Source organism: Vespula pensylvanica, chromosome 11 (genome assembly GCF_014466175.1).
Source record: "Vespula pensylvanica isolate Volc-1 chromosome 11, ASM1446617v1, whole genome shotgun sequence".
NCBI lineage: Eukaryota > Metazoa > Arthropoda > Insecta > Hymenoptera > Vespidae > Vespula > Vespula pensylvanica.
Window position 1 is genome coordinate 2,163,249 of NC_057695.1, and position 15,967 is coordinate 2,179,215.

Genomic DNA, 15,967 nt, shown 5'->3' on the forward strand with positions numbered 1-15,967 from the left:
ATTATCTCTCAATAAAGAAACAACCATTGATTGGCATGATCAGTCTACGTTAACCCTTTTCACTCTAGACAATTTTAAATATATCCTATTCCTTAATAGGAATTTTAGAGTTCTTACATCATTTAGTTTCTGTAATTCTTAAATTCTATATACACAAATGTATAATAATACATGACTTAATAGTATTTCATATTACGAATGTCGTAGTGGCGTGTATTGAGTGCAAAGGGTTAAATTTATTTTTACCAATTATTTTATGGTACATCAATGAAAGAGATGTTCATTAAAATTTCTCGTACTATATCATATCATACATATATGATAGATTGAGAGACTGAATGAGAGAGAAAGCGAATGAGAGAGAAAGAGAGAGGGAGAGAGAGAGAGAGAGAGATTTGAATAAAACAATTAGATTATTCCATATACTAAAATCACGGAAATTCCAGAATTTCAAAGCCATCTTCCACGTCGACGCCGAAGGCTACTTCACCTCGTGTCGTGTATCGGAGGACCCGGTGTACGAGAGTAGTCCCTGCGGCGATCTAGAAATGGGATATAATCAAGACGAGGAGGAAGATAGGGAGAGAGAGAGAAAGAGAGAGAGAGAGAGGGAGAGAGGATGAGAAGGAGGTAGGAAAGGGAGGCAGGAAGAGAAGAGGCAAAGGTGGGTTGCAAGGGAGAGACCGGCGAACTCGACGACGGCAGCAGCGACTCTGGTTCGAGGGATGACAGCCTCAGGCTAGTGGTGCCTGTCGGCATCGCGGATATTGAGTTCATAGTAACCATGGAAACGGGGCCCGTGGCTACGATGTTCCTACGCTTTATCCTTCATTCTGGAGGTTACGCGATCGGCGCATCTCCCACTTTTTCTTTCGTCCTTTGTTTTTTTTTTCCTTTTTACCATGCTCTTGTATATCCAATGAGTTTTTATTGTCTGTTAAAAAGTAATAGTTTTAAAAGCTTTCGAATTTTTTGACAGGAGACACGGACGAATAATAATATCTTATATCAGTGTTATGAAATGTAATGGGTCAGTGAGAGATAATATATACTTCTTTTTCGTTTTTATCCTTTTTTTTTTTGTTTTTTTTTTTGTGTGTTTTTTTTTTCTTTCTTTTCTTTAATAATACATGCATACGTAACAATTCGTATCACTGTGTGTGTGTGTGTGTGTGTGTATGCGCGTGCGTGCGTGCGTGCGTGTGTGTGTAGACGAACGATAGTTTATTCGCGATATTTACAATAATTAGTATGGCATATAAATACATATAAGTACATCTTATTATATAATAACAAATTTTAATGATCGTCGGTCTGCACTTAAGATATCTCCAAGTACAGAGTCTTTCGAGCAATATCGAATAAAATATTTATCCTTGGACGAATGCTGACATGATGTTCCTTCATCTTCTTCGTTCTATATCTATATATATATATATATTTTTTTAAAGCTACCGTTAATTACGTCACGTAAAGACTCTCGACATAAAATACATTTTCCGTTCTGGTTGACCTGGTTTTCTTTTTTTTTTTTGTCTTTTTTTTTTTACGCCAACCATATAAACGTTTGTCTTTTCTTTTATCGTAAAATCTCAAAGATCGGTAGCGATATTTAATGAATTATATCGAACGAATCGAATCGATTTTTATTGCCACGTAAAAATAGATTTAGCTTTGCAGATAATTGGGGAGCAAGAAAGTAATTTGAATCTCGATCGTTGCGTTCACTGGAGTATTCGATATTAGAAACGACATCGTGAAAATCGATAAAATGATTGGATAAAATTGGATCGTTTTCCGTCAGGTATTAACAGATTGTCTGACGAAGAGGTATTCCGAGAATTGTTGACCTTCACCACCTCCACCACTACTGGCAACGATACGAAATCCTGCGTTGAGCAATCGCGTAATAGCTTGAACGGAGTTGAGCTTGCAAAAGCCATTCAATGGAAACCTGATGACGTGACGGGTGTCCTGTTGATGCCAGGCAATACCAGAACGTGCGTTAATCACAGCTTGCATAGCCTCGGGAAAGACTTCATCGAGAAGAGTGTGCCCACCCGATAGCATAATTCTTTCACCGAGATCAGGATTGACGTGTAGGGCAACGCATTCGTAACTGCGGTTACCCTCGGTACCGCGAAATTTTTCGGCCTCGTGATCGCACGGTGAGCAACTCGAGCAACCCGTACAGTCGAGCGAACAACTCGACGTGCCTTTCCCGCGCATGCCTATTTGTCTTCCGGAGCCTTGTTTAGGCGAGGAAGATGTCGTCGTTGTCATAGTCGAGGCTGCCGATGCGGTTGAGGTAGCCGTTGAACAAGCCGAACCAGTCGTCGAGGATAAGCTCGCGGTGCCATTCTTTATTCGTTCCTTTTTTATCTGTTCCAATTGCTTGCACATTGCTGAAAAAGAAAAGAAAAGAAAAGGAAGTAAGAAAAAAAAAGAGGATAATAACGAAGCAGACGATCTTTTTTTTTTTTTTTTTAATCGGACGATTGGGATAGGTTTTGGGTTTAAGGGTGTATTTTAGTTCGTTTTTTCTCTCAATACTTACGCGCAATGTCGAAGTATCGCGCTTCCTCGAGCAATAAATCCAAATCGGCGAAGTTGTCAGGTATCAAGAGTCGCGAATTTCGCATAAAGTTTAGTATGTGTCGAAACATACTACCATCCCTGTCGATAAAATAATGTTGTTTCAAGGAGTCCAGAACAATGGGTATACTACCATTGAATAATTTGGCCAGTCTCGATTCTGGATACCTGAAAATTAATTATCTATGTTCATCGTGGGTTCTTAGGAAAGATAATCGTTGACTTGTATTACGATATAACATCGATTCTCGATCTTCTGCGTATACGATCGAAGGTCGACGTAATTTAGCATATAATAGACGAGTATAGAGGGTGGTGGAGGGAGAAGGGGGGGAAACGAGTAGAGAGAAAAGTCGAAGAACGTTTAAGAGATCCGCGAATCGGCGTTGAGCGAACGAACACGACGGAGAAAGAAAGAAAGAAAGAAAGAAAGAAAGAAAGAAAGAAAGAAAGAAAGAAAGGAGGAGAAGAAGAAGAAGAAGAAGAAGAAGAGAGGACCGAGACGGTGCTCGTGTTGAAGCACAACCGGGTGCGTTATGGTACAGGCTGGCGGTGGGAAGGGGGAAAAATGCCGATGTAGTACCTAGTGTGCCTCCTCGAGCCGGTTCCCATACCTTCCACAGCGATAACATATAATAACGATGGCCTCGTGAAGCCTACGGGCAATCTGACTTTGTAAGAAAGACAGAAACGAAAGATCCTCTCTATCGTGCGATATACGTACTAGTTTTGTTCGAATTATTAACGTTCGAAGAATCTTCCGATGGCCAAAATATGTATTTCCTTATCGCCACAAAACTATTCTCCGATTCACTTGTTCTGATAACGCATCGTTTAGATAAAAGGTTCAATGTCAAGGTGTTGTTATCGGCCCGATAGCAAGGTATATAGGTAGGTATTTATAAACAGTACAGGTACATAGTTTCGTACACACACACACACACACAAACACATATATATATATACATATATACATACATATGTACGCAGATCGATAGGTCAGGTTGGAAGAGTGTTCAGATTAGTAAGAAGAAGTATAGAGAAGTAGACGCACGCGAGACGTAAGAGACACACCGTTGGCCGGTTGCTGTCAAAAGAGAGATGCTAAACAGTCGAATGAAAAGAAAGAGTGAGAGAGAGAGAGAGAGAGAGAGGAGAGACGAAGGAAGAAATGCCGCGGCCGGTACCAAGGGCGGAGAACGAAACGCCGTGATTACCTCGGGCGATTTCTTCGACCCACCAAAGAGGGGAACCCGAGCGTGCCTCGACCGTACTTCGACCGGACCCGATCCCGGGTCAGATCCTCTCGCGCTATGGGAAAAGGCTAAACGATCGACTCACATCGCTTGGATTGCTTGCTCCGCTTTCGACGTCCTGTCCTTAGAAACGATCGATTCACTCGTACGATTACAAGTGTTCTGTCTTATCGTCTCATTTATGAATTTGTTAGGTGATATCGAAGGAACTTTGATCGAGAAATAATGTATCATTACGTCAGGTGTATTTGATAATTCTATTAATTCTTGATAGATCGTAGATCATATAAAGTTTTGTTTATATCTCTTTATGTATGTTTCACATACTTGGAGATGTTAACTTACTTGGTTAGAGTTTCCAGGGAAGATGTATATATCGTCCCACCAACGTCAATATGCACCGGTGCCGTGTATCTCGAAGCCGCGGCTACACATGGTATACCCGTCATCTTTTGATTGTAAACCGGCGTGACTGGCGTCGGTGGTGTCGGCGATGAGGAATTCGACATCGTGGGCGACGTGGCCGGCGAACTGCTTGGCGACAGCAATCTAACAAACAGGACACTTTCGACATTATTGGTCAGACTTTTTTAAACTACAATAAAATTCTTTGTTGTGGTTTTTCTTTCCACGTTATTTATTTTTTATGTATTTTTTTTTTTTTTTTTTTTTCTTTTCTTTCTTTTCTCGTATAGATACACAACGCGCCAGTGTTGGGACAATTTCTTTTTTCTTTTTCTTTCTTTTTTTTTTTTAAATAGATCTTTTTACATCGGCACGAAATTCCATGAAATCTAACCGCAATTACGTTGATAAAAATTTACATAGTATTGCGCGAATAGAGATCGTATTTTTTTCCCTTTTTTTTCCTCTCTCTCTCTCTCTCTCTCTCTTTCTCTCTCTCCTTCACTTGCCTCATCTTAATTTGTGCGCTAGGGAACATACTGCGTTGCGCCGTTAGCTCGGCCTTCGCCTCCTTCCCGTCGGCCTCACATTTCCGTCTGTAATCAGAAAAAAAAGAAGGTCAACATTATGAAACTCATTAAACTAAAACATCCGCGATAAGTTGAACTAAGTCGAGTTCTGATAATGTTTACCTTATTTTAAAATTGGAACGTATAAGGTGAAATATTTATTTGAAGTAAATCTGTAGAAAACTTGACGACGAAAGTTCAAATCCAACTAAGGATTGAAATTAAAGTTTTATTTGAATAGTACGAAACAATATTTGACGTTTGACGAGGTATCGCGAAAAGTTTAATCATATGGGATGAAGTTGTAAAAGTGTGCCATTACATGCGACGCGGTATAGATATAAAACAAATAAAATTGTATCAATTACAAAATTTAATTTATCGATTATAATTGGTCGGTCATCATGGTTCGGTCAAGCGACGACGACAGCTTAATTTGATTGCTGTATTACTTTCATTCGGGTACAATAGCTCGGCTCACCCGTTTCAGCTTGTGTTCCTGCCTGGGTCGAACATTAACACATAATTTTCATATATATTAATAAGCCAATTAGTAGAGAAACAATATTTAACTTGCGTTCAACCGAGTTGAGTCAGTTTAAACGTAACGAAGAACGTTTCAACGCGCTTGCGCGAGATGGAAGATGAACCGATGATGGATGTGAATACAAAGTGACGAAAAAGATAAAATTGATGTCGTATAAGTTTATAGAATGTATTGAATAAAATGTAATAATGTTCTTGCGTGTTTGTCTATTCGTTTGAGACGAACGACAAATCATTGACATTTATATATATCAAAATCGTGAATTATCGTTCAGTAAATTATCATAATTCGACGACGAAAGATTCGAAATATCAACGAGACCATCAAATTATGATGATCGATTAGTAATTGCAACAAGTCGTTTATGCATTTACCTATTACAATTGTACAATCGACGATGCAAATACTAACATAGGAACGTATCGTTTTGGATTAGCTCGAGGCATAGATATCGTCAGTTCAAATTATTACTAAAACGTTTTATTGTCCTCTCTGTTGCATTATTGTTGTTTAATTCTTCTTTCGAATTTTCGAAATAAATTTCTCTCCAAATTTACGTTCAATGCAAATAATGGTATATGAAGAGAGAAAGTATATATATATATTTTTTTTTACGGTTAACGTAAAAATTTGCATAGTCCTTATTTCGCAAAAAAGAAAAAAAGGAATAAGAATAAGAAGAATTTCCGCGATAGCCTGCATAGATAGATATAGAGTAACTCGTTAGTAAGATCGACAGTAGGTCGGCCTCGGTCGAGGGCGTGGAAAGACGCGCTGATTGATCCGGTTGTTTTGTTTCGAGTGGTCTTTCATCATCAGAGGGAGATAAATTCAGTCGAGCAAATAAGTATGCGTTCACGGAAGGCGGATATGCGTCGGAGGCATCAAGAGATGTAATTGTCGTAAAGCGTAAACACACACACACACACGCACACGCACACACACATAGCTACCTGTAGAACGAACGTAGGTGTATAATGAAGCATGTTTCAATAAAAAATTGCGCGAACTAAAGAACTAAAGAATTTGTCAGAAGTATCGACCGGTATTTAAAAATGTCGATGTTAAGGATCAAATGAGAAAGACCGTACGATGATCATAGAATTGAAACAATGGAAATATATTTAACGATCGCAATAATTCCTTTTAACGAGGACGATTTTAAGTTGAAATACGAGGATGTCAATGATCATTAATATTCCTTATTTAACAGATCAAACGGATCCGGCAATGATCTGGTTTATACACGCGACTTTCTAACGAAATACTTTTACCTAGTAGTATGTATTTCCATTTCGGTTCTATCGACAAACGTATGAAATTTAATATTATTTTCATCGGGAATACCTAAGAGTGCTTTTCGCCAAACGAGACTATCCGGTGAGATAGCTGAAAAATGATGGCGCGCATATATTATGCCACGAGGCATTACATTACATTCTTCGGCCGATCGCGGTCGGTCGCTTGCTAGTCGTTCGTTCGTTCGTTCGTTCGTTCGTTCGTTCCTTCGTTCGAAACAGAGAGAGAGAGAAAGAGGGAGAGGGAGAGGGAGAAAGGAAGAAGAAAATCCATGAGAGAAGGAGAGAGAGAGAGAGAGAGAGAGAGAGAGTCGTATGTCGATCCAGTCGTAAAAGGGGTACTAGAGAAACGAGAAACAAAATAATGTCAGAAGTAATGTGAAGTGCGTTTGTGTGTGTATGTGTGTGTGTGGGTGGGAGGGGGACCGAGCAGAGGGCTAGAGGTATATCTCTGTGGTCATGCGAGGGAAAAAATAGAAAAAAAAGATATACTCGCGGCATAATGGCACACGCGAGGTGGAAGAGGAGGAAACGCAAAAGAAGAGTCCGCGCGCGCGTTCGTTCTCTTCATTCTTGACGGTGAACGGCCTCCAGTTCGACGCTCGCACACTATGCATAAGGAGCACGCGCCATATGTACTTTCTTCGTGCCTCATTCGTTAAATATTCTGTTGATGCAAAAAAGAAGTATATTACGGAGGATATTTAGTCGTTTACTATAGTAAAACGCTTGAACGTTCTGTTGGTATTCGAGTTTTATGGTAGGACTCAACATATCGAGGTTGTATATACGACGATTAAGGGAATTCAGAAATTTATAAACCGGACTTCATCTAATTAGATAAATTATCATAATCCTTGAGAAAAAAGAAACATAATCAACCCAATGGAATCTCATCATTTGTCTGATCTATCAACCGTTAAGAGGTGACCTGTCCAACCATCTTCCTTCCATCACGTCCACTGTCAGAGTTATTACGAATCCTTGTAATTACTACGACAATAATTTCCGCATCCGCCCCATGCAGCGTACGAGAGTTCCTTTGGCCTTTTCACCGGTTAACTCGAATCGAGTTTCTCCTCGTACGAGCGATGCAAATTGCGTGCGCTTTCATAAAATCTTATTCGACGATACGACGATAATATGAGAGATCTTTATCGGCGAACGAAATTCCAGGCTTGTTGATTTGTAAGTTTTTTAGGCTGTTAGTTATCAAAAAAATTATCACGAATGAAAAATAGAAAATTTACTTAATCCACATTATGATTCCAGGAAGTTGCGTCAATGGAGACTTTATTTTTTTTTTTGATGTCTCTTCTGCGTCGTTGCCTTCTTTTCTTTTTTTCTTTTTACATTTTGCTTGGGATATTATATATCCTAGCCGCGACGAAAAATATTCTCCGTTTTTCTTCATTTTCTTTTAACTCTTTAGCCTTTCTTTATTACGGTCCATGGCCCCAGGTAGATACTGTATGTACCTGCTAGTTTAGATTAGGTACGTACCTGCCCACGTATATCGCGAGACCAGAGCAAGGAGGCACTCCCGATACGCGCGAATGCGTGTCTTGCTCCATTTCATCCTCGCCTATTCCTACCACTTACTCACCTACTTACCCTACGAGACGGAAACTCTGACCGAGACACGTCGCGCGGTTAAAGCCTGATTGGAATTTCATGCACCGCAGCAACTTACAGCTGCAAATAGCAAGTCGGACAAATCGACACAGATGTCTTATAGACTCGATCGATTATTGTGCTTCCTTATTTTAAAGAAGAACAGGATTTTTCGATCTGTGTTATTTCTCTCTCTCTCTCTCTCTCTCTCTCTCTCTCTCTCTCTTTTCTTTCTCCCGTCGATGTAGGTTAACATAACCATAAGCCAAGTCAATTACAAAAAATTATTGAAATATTTCGGTTTTTTTTAAATATCTCTAAAAGTATTCAATACTCGAGTAAGAATAAATTCTCAGATACTTCAATGAGGAAGTCACTTGATATCGGAATATTTTTTCTTGATATAACTTTTAACATTGATTTACGGTATACGATGTTGTTAATATCTCTCGATTACACATTCCAGAAACATATTCGATTGGAAAAGGATTCGCATTCGTATAGCACGGTAAAAAAAAGAAAGAGAGAGAGAGAGAAAGGGAGAATCGAGGTACTTTTTTTATATCCTCGATACAAGTACGACGAGCGACCTTTATAATATACGTTTACGACTTATGGAGTCACCCATCAGCAACGATAGCGTTCCTTTTTTCTCTCCCCCTCTCTCCCCCCCCTCTCTTCCTCTCTCTCTTTTTTCGAGAAGGAGAGAAAATATTTACGAGAAAATTTCGCCGTTGGTGGCGCGGCTTCGTGAATAATTTCGGTCCGCGGGAGACTCGTCAGCCTTCGGCTATGTGCTCGAAGCGCTCGGTTCTAATTACGGCAACTGCAGAGCGCGTCTGCGCTCGCGGCCATGCCTCCAGCTCGTTTCCAACCCCCGCTTGCTTTGGGAGTACGCGCGAGTGCGCGCGCGCGCGCAACCGGCCTCTCACCCCCTATTCTCCTTCCTTTTACTACCCCAGCACAATTTCCACAGAGCCCACATCCGTTCTGAAATGCGAGAGCGGCTCACCGACCCTCTTTTCTGCCGCGAGCGTGCTCTGACACACACACACATACATACATACATACATACATGCATTTACATACATAGATGCATACGTATGCAGATATACACGTAGATACACATATCTAAATGTACATGAAAATGTATATAGAGATGCATGCTCGCGAATATACGTACAGATACACATACACGGACAAGGATGCGTTTTACGTACTCCCGTACGATACGTTACCATCCAATAGCTTTTCCCAAAGTCGGAGATGTCGTATTGCGTTTATCATCGAACTGGGACTGTTAGTCAATTTTTTTTATTGGTTCATCACTCCAAAGGTTTTTTATTTATCCTTTTTTCGGGAGAAGGGTTTAGCGTACGCGTGTGTCTTTTTTTCTTTTCTTTCTTTCTTTTCTTTTTTTTTTTTTTTTTTAATTTTTACTTTACGTCATTGCTTTCCGTATTTATAATTTTTTTGCAATTACGTTATATTCTTATAATCGAAGGATGCATATGTAAGGGAAAAATTGTCGTATTAATCGAACGATTCTTTTACGTTTGTTACGTTACGTCGTTAAGTGACAATCTTGAGAGATTAGCGCTGATTTAACGAAGCGCGTGAAAACGTAGAAATCATAGATTTAATGATAAGCAATATTTGTAAATCGCGTGGATAATGGATAAGGATCGTAAAAAATTTTCAATGTAACTTTAAAATCTTGCACGAGAAGACAATGGAACGGTGCAAGGAAAAGTCGTACGTGAACTCGAGATACGTGTTATGCATTTGAACGTGTTACGTTCGACGCATTGCCGTGTTTAAGCATGGAATTGGCGTCACGCGATGGAATCAGAAAGTTGGTGTGAATATCCTTTGCATATAGATGTTGTCTTACTTTTAAGACTCCAAACAGGTATATACATACATATATATATATATATATATATATATATATATATATCTACTTATATGCTTAATTTCCGTTTCCATTCATTTTCATACAACTTTGCTTTCGAGTGAAAGTTAACTTATGGAAAGAAGACGATATTCCGAGATCTTGTGGTATTTTGTTCTAAATTTGATTAATCGGTTTTGTTCGAATAATCGCGTAGGATCAAATATATTCGAATATGAATAGACAAATTGAAAAAATGAGACAAAGTTTGTCAAGGAAAGAATTGTAGTTCGAGAAACGTTTCCGATCTTAGAGACTCACCGTTTCTGGCACGTGGACTCCAGGTTGACGGTTGTTCTGATGTCCACTATTTTGGAATGGTCAGCTTACTCCTCAAAGTCGAAGGACAACAAAAAAAAAAAAAACAAAAACAAAAAAACGGAAGAATAAAACTCAACACCTTCCTAAACGGAGGACCACAAAACTCGAGAAGACTTTCATCGTCAGAAATATGAGTATTTGTTCATTTCCGTTGTGTGCTCGCACAGAAACAAGCGCGGAACCCACGTGGTCCCACATTCACGTGTATTCTTTCGTTTAGAGACGCTCAACTAGCGCAAGCCGCGCGCCACCGCGGCTTCGATGAGACTGCGACTTCGTCGTCGTTTCGAGCGTTCGCGCTCTCTCGAGCGCCACCAGCACATTGCAAGTCAGGCTAACGCTACCCACCAATACAGCTAAGCGATCACGAGCATCGCCAACGGCCTTTTTTGCTCCTCTCAACCTCCTCCTCCACTCATCCCACAACCTTCTTGCGAGAGCTTTGCCAGCTCGCGGCGTTTCGGCCCCCAGCTTTTGTGAACCTGAAGTCACCCTTCTTATAGTATCTATCTACGATAGATATAGGAGTACCCTATAAGTACACAGTCAAGTTTTGTGTTATTCGATAATAAGTATAAGGAAATAATATAAAAGTTAAGGTCAATTAGGGAATCGCTCATCATTGCGCACAGTCTATGTGTGCGTGTGTTTGTGTCGATAGTATTCAATACATAGGTACTATATTAAAATTGATTTTTGGAAAATGTAAAAATATAAAAGGATCAAGTATTGGGCATAATGGGGCAGTCGAGGGTCGAGATATAAAGGGAAGCAGCCAAGCGGCCTGTCAGCCTCGCTCTGTCCTATTCGAGATGCCTCCTGGCTAAACGGCCATGGCCAACAACATCGTTCCAGATCGCCTGCAGCACTTCTAAACCCACTGGACGATTCTGCTCGCATATATAAACTTTGTCAGGGACAAAGCGACGCGCTCGCATACGTGCTTCCAGTTAGATAGAAATGGCCACGACATTTGGATACCTCGTCATCGCGTCATTCGTTTCCGATATTTTCTTTGGGGGACCGGTATTTCTCGATGGGTACCGTTGGATTTTCAACAGAACTGGTATTGCTGCTAGAAATACTCCTCTGTTGAATACATTTTATTTCAATATTATTTTTAGTCCCTATCACGAATGTCTCGTTAGTATGGCCTACCACCTTCCTGTATAGATTAGGGACGAAACTATCTGTTAACTGTCGTAAAAACCTAACAGATTTCGATCATGTCTCTAAACGATTATTCAATAATCGAACTAGTCCGTCTGGACGAATTATTATCATGACTGAAAGAAACCTGTTGTTTAATTCTTTCAATATCGTTAGCTAACGAACGAGTGCTTGGACGAACGCTTCTGTTTTTCATTTGTCAATTTCATTATACTCGCGACGTCTCATTTTCTTGAATTTGTACATCTACACTATTTTTCTTCGACCCTTCCTTTGTTCTCGTCTATTCTTTCATTCATAAAACCCAATGAAGGCGTAATACGCGTTACCAAGTCGAGAAAAAAGAGGAAGATGCTCCGAGAGAAGCATAATAATCGGTCGTAATTCAAAAGCATGATGCTTCTTCTACATATGGAAGAACTCGGCAGAGGGGGAGTGAGAGAGAAGTGGAAAGAGGTGGTAGGAGGGTGGGATGGAGGGGGAGGGTAGGTAGGAAGGAAGGTAAAGAGAAGCGAACGAGATGAGTTGGTAGAGTGGGAGGTACCAAGAGAGAGAGAGAGAGAGAGAGAGAGAGAGAGAGAGAGAGAGAGAGAGAGAGAGAAAGAAAGAAGAAAATAATGTCATGTTTTTGTATCATACGATATACAGACTGCCGGCATAACGGACGAGTATACGCTCGGAGCGTTCAGCAGGATGTAACGCGAAGAGTCCGAGTGTAGCCCGTGGGTTCACATATTTTAGGGAGAGCCCTCCCTCTACCCCCCACCCCACCCCCGCCCCCATCACCCGTCCCACCCCACCCCTTGGTTTTGCTCAACGTGTCTTTGAAACGGGTCTCTTGCTCAAGGCGAGAACGCCGGCTGCCCACCTCCGATCCCTTTCTCTTATCTTTTTTCACTTTCTCTCCCTCTCTTTTACTCTCTCTTTTTCTCTTTCTCTCTCTCTCTCTCTTTCTCTCTCTCTCTCTCTCTCTCTCTCTCTCTCTCTCTCTCTCTCTCTCTCTCTCTCTCTCTCTCTCTCTCTCTCTTTCTCGCTTTATCTCATTTCTCGAGCGATCATCGCGGATAAAAGTTATCTCGCGAGAATCAGCTTTCGAGTTCTGCATCGAGTCTCGTGATCGACCAATAATCATCTTTGACGACAGCGTTTACAAATTCCTTCGGTTGATCTAAAGATCGATAAATCGATTATATACCGAAAGATCGATCGTCGTGTAGCTGTATCTACGGTACTTTTTCTTTTTGCCTTGTTCTTTTTCCCCGTTCTTTTTTTCTTTCTCTTTCTCTTTTGAATCCTTTTATTGAGGATTTGCTTAGATTTGAAGTCAATGGAAAGTTTTTAAAAATACAAGGAATCATTTTCGTGATAGAAAAGCTATAGGAATAGGTCATCGAAAGTCACCAATGATTCTTTTGTGTAGATATATCGAAGGGTGAATAGATGGTTGTCCACGATGTCTTGGTTGTGTAGGCGTGCGCTTACTCGCGAGTTACGAAGAAGAAAAGAAAGGACAGAGATAGAGGGAGATAGAGAAATAGAGAGGGAGAGAACAAGAAAGAGAAACAGAAAGATAAGGAGAGATAGATAGATAGAAAGAGAGAGGGAGAGAGAGAGAGAGAGAGAGAGAGATCGAAGGAACGAAGAAACGAACGGTCTTTCTCTTCGCCGCTTACGTGACCTCTGGTGGGTGTATGTTTAACCTTTTCGATGGTAGTCGACGAAGAGGAGAATATGGCCAGCGGGCCCCCCAGAAACGACGATCACCCACGCAAGCGAATGTAAATTACCGGAGGCTGTGAATCATTTTGAGAAGATCCCAGACGGACCCCGAGGTCCTTTTTCTTCGTCCTCGATGCCCCCCTTTTTTTCTCTCTTTCTTCTCCTCTTTATCTTCTTCGTCTTCTACTTCGTCTTCTACTATCTTCTCTTTCTTCCTTTGCTCTTTCTATTCTCTCTTCTTCGTCTTTGTCTCCTGTTCTGATACTTACGTAAGGTAGAGAACGCTCCTTGAGAAAGGCAGGCGGCTCCCATAGGTGGCCGTGGGACGTGCTCTGGGCCCCAGTTCTCCTCTTTCTTCTCTCTTCTCTCTTCTCTCTCTCTTTCTCTCTTTTCCTTTCTCTTTCTATCTTGTTTTTCCTTTTATATTTCTCTCTTTGTCTTTCTCATTCTCAATACGATCGAGTCCGAACGTAATGCTTATTAACCGCCTCGAGTGCAACGAGAGCCTTCCAGAAAAATCAAAAACGAGGAACGCGGGTGGAACAACCCCCTTTCATGAGATCGACTTGCTTCTAGTCACGCTTCTTATCTTTTTCCTTTTTTTCTCTTATTTTTCTTTTCTCTTCTTTTCCGTTTTCTTTCTTCCTTTTCTTTTCTTTCATTCTTTTTACTTCCTTCGCTCGTTGAAACTCTCTACGTTCGTGTCTAGGCTTTTGATCATATCTCGGATAGGTCTAACGTCGGATTCTTCAGATTTGATGTTTAATGACAATAAAATCGGGTTAATGATTAATACATTGAAAAAAAAAAAAAATGATTTTATATATCTTATGCAGTATTTCTTCGAATTTTACGATTGAGCAAAATAATTCAACGTATATCATATACGATGTATCACAGCGTTTAAGAGTTTAAATAAATATGTAAAAGATGGTAATCGTTTGCATCGAAAATCGTAAACCCGTAGATCTTCCTAAGGTAGAAGGAACAAAAGATTCGCGTAATTAGAAAGCACGAAAGACATTTCGCGGCGCGAAGATCGTCTGTACCAAAGGAGTTACCAGCGTATCGCCTGTAGCTAAAGTGCAAGCCGTCATTCTAAAGCCGCCGCCGTAAATTCTCCTGCCTCTCGCTCGTGCGAGAGGCACTTTTTTACGGGACATCCTCGTTGAGGGTTCGAGTGGGGGAGAGAAGAGAGCGCGGGGTAATCCACCTTTATGTTTTCCATTCTACCATACATTTTTTTTCTTCCAGAAACTTGGCCGGTCAAGAGAAATATATTATGCAGGCATATATATATATATACATATATGTGTATATATATATGTATATATACATCTTTTCATTTGAAATGATTCTCTTTAGCCCGATTAATTATGTTATTGTGATTGGATTGCGTGATAACATCGCGATAGCTCGTATTTCAATCTCTTTTGAGAGAGAGAGAGAGAGAGAGAGAGAGAGAGAGAGAGAAGGAGAGAGAGAGTGAGAGAAAGAGATAAACGCTTCTAACGAGAGGTTGGAACAACTAGTATTAATCTCGAAGTCAGGCTTAATAATTCTCAGATGGGCGTTAAGTATTGCCACAACACGGTAGATGTTAAACGGTGTTAGGATACTTTTACGCATTACTAATGAGATCTACAAGCGTACGAACGATGCTTTTTTATCAGCTTAAGGATGACCTTATCATACTGCGAAGTATTATACTTTTGCAATTGATTACAACCAGCTTTTGAATAGAAGATAAAACCGAACGGTGAGTAATTGAAAAATTTGTATCCTCGGTTACCTCGGGCTATCATGAATTCTTGATTAAATAGGTTTAAGTAAGATCATTATGAATAGATATCTTTGTAATTAATGGTCGTAGTCAAAAATTGATCATTTTTCAAATTCTATATGGAGTTACTTGAGGTTGTTTAACGCGTACGCGTGTACGAGTACGACCTATGAACAAAGGCACCTCTCCTCTTACTTTCGGAGGATAAAGATGAAGAGGAGTAGGTAGGTGGTGATGGTGTTGGTGGTGGTGGTGGTGGTGGTGGTAGTGGTAGTGGTGATGGTGGTGGTGTAGGAGGAGGAAAAAGAGGAGGTGAGTCAGTATCATAGTGAGAGAAGAGGAAAGAGAGAGACAGAGAGAGAGTGAGAGAGAAACGGAAACGTTGTTAGAGTCGGGCTCGTCCTTCCGGCTCTTTCCCCTCTCTCCTTTCTCTCTTTCTCTTTCTTTCTTGCCTTTCTATCTTTCTTTCTTTCTTTCTTTCTTTCTTTCTTTCTCTCTTCCCTTTCTTCCTTCGGCAAAGTCTGCTTATAGGCAGGCAAGTCCCGAGGCAACTCGTGAAGATCGTGGAGATCGACCGAGATGGCGATGCACGACGAAGGTTATGCCACGTATAGTTTCGCGGCTCGCGCCTTGCGTCTTCTCGATCTTATTTTCATTTTCTCCTTCTCCTTCTTCTTCTTGTTCTTGTTCTCCTTTTTCTTCTTCTTCTTCTTCTCCTTCTTCTCCTTCTTTTCTC

At 40.6% G+C, this 15,967-nt stretch overlaps 1 protein-coding gene across 2 annotated transcripts; it reads right to left on the reverse strand.

Moving 5' to 3' along the window:
- Positions 1-1,636: 1,636 nt before the first annotated feature.
- On the reverse strand, positions 1,637-10,845 carry LOC122632816 (BTB/POZ domain-containing protein KCTD1). Of its 2 annotated transcripts, none has more exons than XM_043820033.1 (5): positions 10,500-10,845; positions 4,766-4,852; positions 4,197-4,400; positions 2,558-2,763; positions 1,637-2,405 (listed from the first exon to the last, which is right to left on the reverse strand). In XM_043820033.1, exons 2-5 carry the CDS (start codon positions 4,792-4,794, stop codon positions 1,801-1,803), a joined length of 1,044 nt encoding a protein of 347 aa, XP_043675968.1. In that variant the 5' UTR covers positions 4,795-4,852; positions 10,500-10,845; the 3' UTR covers positions 1,637-1,800. The 2 variants fall into 2 exon arrangements, with proteins under 2 accessions (XP_043675968.1, XP_043675969.1); XM_043820034.1 differs by lacking the exon at positions 10,500-10,845 and adding an exon at positions 9,004-9,245.
- Positions 10,846-15,967: the final 5,122 nt, after the last annotated feature.